The 8,849-nt window shown below is 36.0% G+C and overlaps 1 protein-coding gene across 3 annotated transcripts; it reads right to left on the reverse strand.

The window, feature by feature from the left end:
* Nucleotides 1-804: 804 nt before the first annotated feature.
* LOC109112176 (carbonic anhydrase 5B, mitochondrial-like) lies at nucleotides 805-8,000 on the reverse strand. Of its 3 annotated transcripts, XM_042753168.1 has the most exons (8): nucleotides 7,837-7,999; nucleotides 7,454-7,620; nucleotides 5,077-5,274; nucleotides 4,600-4,718; nucleotides 3,834-3,929; nucleotides 3,672-3,734; nucleotides 3,344-3,502; nucleotides 805-1,095 (listed from the first exon to the last, which is right to left on the reverse strand). In XM_042753168.1, the coding sequence occupies exons 2-8, from the start codon at nucleotides 7,593-7,595 to the stop codon at nucleotides 943-945; spliced, it is 930 nt and encodes a 309-aa protein (XP_042609102.1). In that variant the 5' UTR covers nucleotides 7,596-7,620; nucleotides 7,837-7,999; the 3' UTR covers nucleotides 805-942. The 3 variants fall into 3 exon arrangements, with proteins under 3 accessions (XP_042609102.1, XP_018980722.1, XP_042609103.1); XM_019125177.2 differs by having other exon boundaries at nucleotides 7,454-8,000; XM_042753169.1 differs by lacking the exons at nucleotides 7,454-7,620; nucleotides 7,837-7,999 and adding an exon at nucleotides 5,618-6,393.
* Nucleotides 8,001-8,849: the final 849 nt, after the last annotated feature.

Consider the following 8,849-nt stretch of genomic DNA (forward strand, 5'->3'; position numbering starts at 1 on the left):
TTTTAAAATCGCTGACACTAAATACACTTTAAAAATCAACAGAATGAACAATTATGATCGTGAGCTTAATGGATGAGAACAATGACTATAAGAGATTTGCACTGGAGGCACACATTTTGCCAAAAGGCAATTATGGCCAACCACTTGTGCAATTGATTAGATAGAGTACAATGAAAAAGGCACTAGTGATGATAATCTATTCTATACAATTCTGAAGTACACAGCACGTACAGTAATGCATCTTCACTAAACAGTTGTGCGCATTAATCTACTCCTCTTCCTTTAACACCTCTAAATGTCTAGTCCACCTTTCATAAAGACTATATTTCTAGTCTTCTATATATTGCAATATTTAAAATGTAGCCTTAAAATATTTACAATTTGTATTACTTAAGATTATTTATACTTAAAATGATTTAACATCTAAAAACCAATCAAAAGTGAAAGGCAATGTGCAGTTTCATGCATAACAGAAATTCCTTTGCAGCAAACAAGGTAAGTGTACCACTAAACTAAAACTATTGAATACCCCCCCCCACTTGCATTCTGTCAGTTATCCACAAGAGGGGGCTGTTTGTCCTCAGAAGTGGACACCCTTTGCAACTACTGTATATTAAAAGGAAATGTGCGTGTTTCATACTAAAATTAGACTTTTCTGATTTCTAGTATTATTTTCAATACTTGAACAAATACAGCGAAATGATGATTAATTGCACTAACCTTTTTTTTCGCAGGAATAAACAGGCCCTTCATTTTTGTTAATCCCTTTCAATGGAATCTCTCAAGTTTATACTTAAATACCTGGTTGGAAATGATTTTTTTTTTTTTTTTTTTTACCTAGTTAAGACATTATGGATACCAAAAGTCCACAATAAAGTGTGACTGATGAGTCTGTGCTTGTTTTGGAGGTTAAGATGTGAATTAGGTCACTCAGTTTTGTTGCTATTTCATAGAGGGAGCATCTTGGAGGAAGGGGGTGAAAGAAGAACGGACAGTCCGTCCCTTCACAGCCTGCTGAACACGGAAGTTGTTGACCATGCTTCTCTGCACCTGCTCTTCTGCCGATGTGAACAGCAAACTTCGAAACACTGCCAACTGAGAAGACAAAAAAATAACGTTAGATAATATGTAAAAATGGGGAACAAATTCAAATATAGGCAATTAGAATAAGAGCAAAGAATAAAAGGAACTTGTATATAAAAGATGGAGAAAACAGAGAAAACCGATGTCAGCAGTCAGCCAGATGAACTTTTCCATTCCATTTCCCAGGTTGCCATGGAGCAATGGAACATGAAGTCGGAATAACAAACAGACTCCCAGCAGAGTTAAAATAGCCAGTGTGAGGGGTGTCTCATATATACATTCAGAACTCAAATTTCTTAGCATTCTTTTAGCATTTAACATAAGCTGCCAAAAAAATTTGTTCTGAAGTTTCACAGCTTTCTGATGGCATGAAAAATATATATTATTCACCAGGAAAATCTAATGACGAGTATTAAATGCAATAATCCACTTTTCCTAGCTGCGTATAGCTTACCGCTCTGCATGTCCTAAAGACTACCACAATTAGGAATTAGTGGCTTATTTTTAACATCCTTGAACAATTCAGTGTGATCTTAATAGTTAAAATATTTTTAATGTTTTGAGATTCTTTTACAAAAGAGTTTAACCTGTTAACTGTCACGGTCCCACCGGTGGGCCCACTTGCTATTACATGTTTTAAACAGTAATATCTTAGACTAATTCTAAGTAATCTTGACAAACTATATATCGTTGGAAAGCTTAAAGACTATAGTTTTGATATTTGGTGACTGATTTTTTAAATATTTTACAGAGCAACTGTAATTTATTGATATGCAAGAAGAATACTCAGAGTCAGAGAGTGCGTTCTGACCTTTCTATTTGAAATAGTGATGCACATACGAAAACATGAAAAATCTGTAAAAATCTTTATTCATTTTCATGGAGAGTGTTCAAAAGATAACATCCATTCTATGTTTTTAACATATAGAAAAAAACTATAGATTCTCTATTTTTGATGCATTGTGAACTATAATGCAAGTCCAGGGTTCTCGTAGCATGTTTTTTTGAGGTTGAATTGAAATCAAATACTGCCCTTAATACTTCTGATTGTGATGTCTACTTCATAAATATTGAGAAAAGTATGGAAAAACATGTTTTAGATCACTCAAACCATTTATGGAAATGAAGGCGCCCTTAAATGGTTACTAATGGGCTTTGATCATCTAGTGGAAAAGCGTGGTACTACGCCTAAACAAAATCTCACTGAAAGCTCATTTTTTGAGATATCAACCTCAAATTTGGAACATAACTTGTTCAGAATTTTGTTTCGAAGTAAAGTTTTGGAGTAAAACATGTTTTGTAAAATATATATTTTATATAAAATAAATATTTAAATTATTACATTTAATATTTTCATAAACTTAAACTTCCATAACTTTTTTGTTCTATAATCTTTATAACTTTTCACTTCTGCAATAATCTGCCAAGTGTCTGCTTTAAAAAGAGACCAACCTTGAGTCTGTGGTCCAAAGCATTCAAAATTTATAAAACTTTTAATTTGGAAATGTCATTTTCAGGTCTATTCTCAAAAAGTGGAACCGACAGTTAACAGGTTAAGAAAACTAAATTTAAGCACAATTTCACACCTTGCTCATTGTACAACATTGAGCGCAAGCTAGATTAAAGTGATAATTACGTTTTAAATATGGTTATTTTTCTTACAAAAATGCATCGATTCGCTACAGGAGGACTTTGTTCACCCCCGGAACCGTGTGAGGCACTTTTTATTAAGGATGGGTGTTTTTTATTTGACTTCTTTTGGATTGATGTACTGCAACACCAGCTGAATGCCATTAAACAGCTTGAAAGATCAAAGACAATTTTAAATATAACTCTGACTGGATTCGTCTGAAAGAGGAAAGTCATATACACCTAGGATGACTTGAGGGAATTAATCGAATTTCTAAACACGATTACAGTTATGGATGCAACAATTATGTAATCGTTCAAAGTGGCAATTAATCGTTCAAAGTCCACTTATGTTATTCTACATGCTTAAGACGCATTTTTTTTTTCTTTCTACATGTTATCTTAAGGGTTTTTCCCCATTATTTTAATATTAGTTTTAGTATAACATTATAATACCATTCATATTTTTATTTTTTTATATTACACAATTACTACAATTTGCAAAAACGCAGTTTTTACTAGCTGAGCTATTCTAATAAGATCAGTTGTACTGTTGAATTTGCTATCAGGGAAAAAATATCCCCTTAATTTCCTGTCTCGCATTCCCCAAACATATTAGCCTCCTACCTACCTGATCATGACTGACTTCAATGTGCCGTTTCATCACAATCCATGTCACTGCCTCAGTAAGAGGAGGAGTGGTCAGAGAACCTGCATATGTCCAGTAGTCATCGATGTTCTCCGGGAGGAGACATGCAGGGTCGAACTTGGTGAACTCTACCAAACTATCCTGGATGGAAAAGGATGAGGATATTACATACTGTGAAATTGTAAAACAAAATGTGTGCAACAAGTTTATCCCTCATCCCACTGTTTCCAAAATATCCCGCTCTGAGGTTCCTAATCTCACAACAAAGCTGAATCTCAGTGTGTACAAAACATAATGTTTAATGCCTTACCTTGTGCCTGACTGCAGGCAAGGCATCCACCAGTTTCTGCAAACCTTCGTGTCTCTTTCCAATCTGTGAAAAACAAATCAAATTTACTTTTTTGCAATTACAAAAGCCTACTAAGCTTAAAGATCTAGGAAGAAGTAGTTTGATAATAATTACACACAGTACCTTCAGAAAGACCGCAATAACAGCTAGTCCATTCTCTTCAATAACAGCCTCCTCGAACAAACTGTACTTGTCCGAGTTCCAGTGAACAAGATGAAGCTGTGAATACACACCCATGCCAATATGAATGATACTAATGAGCACATTTCCGATAATGCCTTTCATTTGGTTCAGGTTACTACACTTGTCCGTCCTGTTACACAATCCTGCAGTTGGAAATAGCTAGGTTTTCTGCTTTTGATGTACCGCAATGGTTTAAACCAACAAACGTACAAATGGACAGAACTCCATTCATTCCGGAACGATTAGATTTAACTGAGGAGGTGGGAATGAAACCACTTTACGCAATACAGGATACATTTACAGGACTGAAATTTGAGCTGTTAAACACACACACACACTCAGAGACAAATCAGGAGAGCTAAAGGAGTGTTGAGAGCATAAAAAGGTCACATTCTCACCAGCGCTAACAAAGGCAAACTTGGCTTTTTGGCACAGTAAAGTCACTCACACGTCTCCTTATGTAATTGGCTCGGAGTTAAAGCAGTACAGTGTACTTGTCTTGGGTAAGTGCCACATATTCATCGAGATGACTATCTTACAATAGAAATAGCAAGTCGTTCTTAACGGTAAAGCCTCCGCCCTCTGTTATAGATAAGCTCTGTCTGTCGCAAGAGAGAAATACTTCCTTATATTAAAAATGACATTCAGATGACTAAGTAATGGAGTGATTTTGTGTTCTTCATTGTTACACAAGTACTAAAAATACCTCAGCAGGGAAAAGACGGCGGTCTATGGAGTGTTCAGATCCCCAGGCGTTGTTCTCCCCCCAGTGAAAATGAAACTGACACAGTCTGAACTGATCCTCCAATGGTCCTCCTTTCACAGCTAAGAGAGATTCATGTGAGATTAGAGTTTTCGCACACCACAGAACAGCTGATTTTTTCATTTCAGGCAGAGTTATTAGACAATAATACAATTAAAAGCTAAATGTTTTGTTGTGTTCTTGGTAAGACGGTTAAAACCATTGGAAATTCCTACTTGGTCAAAGCTAGCATAAATATTATTTTTCCTTACAAAAATGTACCATACTCAGCAAGCAGAGTCTACACCAAAGTAATATATTTCCTAGTATTACTACTGTAAGATCAGAATTAGTTAATAAGGGATCTTCTTCTTTCAGAAGACTTTTTTTTTTCTCACAACTATGGACGATTCTGTTCTTAAGACAATGAAGGCAACTTACTGGATTTGTCAGTTGTGTCGTCGTACTCAACCAGAAAAGAGTAGCCATTATTCCAGATCTGCTGGCAGGTCCTTGGGTCATATTGTACCTTCAACGGTCTGAGCTGTGGATCAAAGACGCTTTTCCGCACCACAATGTCAATAGGCGACTGGCGATCTCCACCGGGAATGGCGAGCGGCTCCTGCCACATCGGATGCACTGGGAAGAAAATGACTGGTCAGAACAAGGAAACAGATAAAACTAGGTCTGTGCTCATCTAGGCTGGATTTTGGCCATCAAAAAGTTTTCTGATTGATGGAAGAATGATGCAAAATGATGATTAGTAGGCAGAACGCCAGCTTTTTCAAAAGTCTAAAAAACGAAGAAAAAAAAAACACACCATTTCAAAAACTGTATGCTGGCTTTTACAACCAATGAGACAAAAACAGCAAAAGAAAAACATACCTTATCAAGACATACAGAATATATACTAGATAGATAGATAGATAGATAGATAGATAGATAGATAGATAGATAGATAGATAGATATACATAAACCTACATTTTATGGCACAAAGTGCAGCCTCATGCGTTGAGTTACACATCTGTTCTGAAATTAAATGCTTAAAATCCAAACAGGAAAAAAGCAGCAAAAAGAAAAACCCAAAGAAGCACAAAAAAAACGTCGAGCCGTCCTTCTGGAGCGTATTAGAGAAGTGAAAGTCGAGAAGAAAATATGCTTCCTTCTGTGACTCGATGATTCAAAAAAAGAAAAATGTGGAATGTCAGGGAAAAACTGACTGTAGAGCTCAACAGGAAGACAGTCAGCAGAGTTTTATGCCACTTTCATGAATAGACATTCTCTTGAGAATGATATAGGTGCAAACATGTGTGAGCTCCTTTATACAGCAAGAAGCTCGTCTTACACAATAACTGCTTAGATTGTGGTCACATGCTCTAGATTCTACAAAAGGAGTTGAATTAAAACAGCCTTTCAGGAGATTAAAATGGCCTTTACTATAATTCCTGTCAGCCACTTAAGTGGTCTAGCAAAGAGGGATTACGACCGTGCTGACCCATTTTATGGAAAACAAGCACAGCATGAGTTCTAACTATAACTCTCTTATAAAATATCAAAAGACATACTCATTCAAGCTTAGTCTTTGATTAAATGTCTAACTTTTGAAATAAACTTGATTTGGGATGTTTACTCTGTTATTTTCTATCCCAAAACCATATCTGACAGACCACATTCACTGAAATTATTTTATTTTTTCCTTTGTTAACAAATAGGTTAGTTGTATGTAACTTTAATTGTCTTTTGCTTTTATGTGGCTTTCAATGTGAGGTTTAAACAATTAAAATCTGAAAAAAATGGCTTTATTTGTTGATAAACCAATCTGGTTTAGATTAAATAGAGTCTACACAAGACAAACGACAGCTATAAGCTACTGCTAATCACACAGTAAAGATAGGAGAATAAATAACAGTTATATTAATATACAAGAATATGACACTGATCATTCTTGCATGCAATCCTCTTATAGCATGATTGCGAAGAATTATGAAATCTAAGTTTAGAAATAACTACTCCCACTGAGTGAGAACTTAAGTTAACAACCATGTTACCCACTCATTCTTGCAAAAAAAAAAAATTGTATTGGCATTGAGCATGTACTATGTCTATAAAGTATTGAAAATGCAAGAAAGGTACGTTTTACATTTTAAAGTTTTAGGCCCTATCTTGTACCCTATTTGAGTTTCTTTATCAGTAACTATCAAGAACAAAACAACAAATGACACACTCAGACATAATATTTTTTCAGTTTCTAGTAGTATTTCTTTTAAAAAGCTCTTACGGAGGGGGAAACCTGTTTTATTTGTCCTTTAATGAAATGCACTCGGTCTCATGTGACTTATATTGCATCTTCAAGGCCGTTTTCGATGAATGTTCTGCAGAAATCATAAACATGACCCATATCTCTCGTGGGCGGGGCTTGTGGAAAAACAGTGACATGTAAAACGTGTAAAGCACGAAGTAAACAGAAGGTTAGTACATACATCCTTAATGAAAACACTCAAGGTTCATTTACCACCACAAACATGATGAACTACTGCAGCTTCCTGACACATTCAATGCAATGATCATCTCCCGCCGTGTTTCATGAAAACATTCCATTTCACGCAAAACCCGGAAGTCATTCAGGAAGTCGATTTCGCTGGTAATAAACGTTCACATTGTGACCGCATAATCATCAACCCAGTCATAAAGGACATCACAACATCTGTAATAAACCCTAGTGGTGTAAATAGTGCACAAATCAAACAAAAAGACCACTCACCAAAACAAGGTGGTGGGATTTCTATCATGACACAAACCAAAAAATTATGCACTAACCTTGGCTGAAAGCTAACTTGCTGGAGCATGCAGACAAGTTACATGCCCGAGATGGTATCCAGCGCGGGCTTCTGACGTGCTTCACCAGATGCCTGTGGATCTGCCGACCGAGAGGCGCGACGATAGCACTCAGCGTCACCATGGTGTTTGCCGTTTACTTTAATAACCTACAAATTAATTATAGAAGATTAAAACCTGCCTGCCTTTTAAGGCTCGTGTTAAAACTAAACGCTTGATTAATCGTAGGCGTCACTCCACGGAATATGAAATATTGTCCTTTCGCGAGCGCTCTCGTGCCGAACTTGTGCCAATAGCGCCTAGCTCGCTCTCGCGCGCTACTGATTGGCGGATGAAGGCAAAAAGGGCTGCTTAACAACACCCACCAGACAACGAACGGAGATCTAGATGTTTCCAGGTGTGTGGGTCTTACGAAACACACAGCTTTTGTTAGTAGTCAAGACAGCAGGACGAAGATGACGCGCATGTGGACGGACAGGTTTAAATATCCCAGTAAAAGGGGAATAAGATGGAAGACTACGTCCAGCTGGGGGTCGGGTGTCCAGCCTCAATCCAATCAGCGTCATCCACTGAGGGGCGTTGGGGCTTAATTATATGCAAAGGAGGGCCGAGACAGGACACGCGCAAATGGTTATGTCACATTCAAGACTATATTATTTACAATTTATTACCTATTTATATATGTAAACTGGGTAATAATGGTGACAATCTTTTAGTGGAATATATATATATATTTATATTCAACTAAAAGATTGTCACCATTATTACCCAGTTTACATATATAAATAGGTAATAAATTGTAAATAATACACAAGCATATAGATTTATATAAATATTAAATATATATTGTTACAAAATTGTCGCCATTATTACCCAGTTTATATAATATATAAATATGGGTAATATTTTTTTTTTCATGAAACGGTTCACATAACCGATAAAATTGCATTTTATTAAGGCGTGTTCATTTTCCACTGAGTGATGTAAATTATTTTAATATATTTTATTGTAAATGCAAATTACATTTAGACTGTTTTTATTATTATTTTTTGCTGTAAAAAATAGATAAATAAAAAAATAAATAAACAGTGAGTATGAAGAGCACAAGTGTGTGTAGAAATTCTCATTACTGAATGGGAAGTAGTAAACAGTGGAAACCTAACACGCTTTAATAAAGACTTATCAGTGAGTTTGAATTGTGCGAAAAGTGAGTTTCAAAACCGGTTATGTGAACCAATTATTGAAAAAAAAACGACCCATAGTTTATAATTTAAGCGGACAGACATTTGTTGTAGTGTCCGAAACCATAGTGAACACTATGGAGTGCACTCATTCAATCCCATAATAATGCACCAGTGTACAGCCACTCAACGGCTAG

Source organism: Cyprinus carpio, chromosome B25 (assembly GCF_018340385.1).
Source record: "Cyprinus carpio isolate SPL01 chromosome B25, ASM1834038v1, whole genome shotgun sequence".
NCBI lineage: Eukaryota > Metazoa > Chordata > Actinopteri > Cypriniformes > Cyprinidae > Cyprinus > Cyprinus carpio.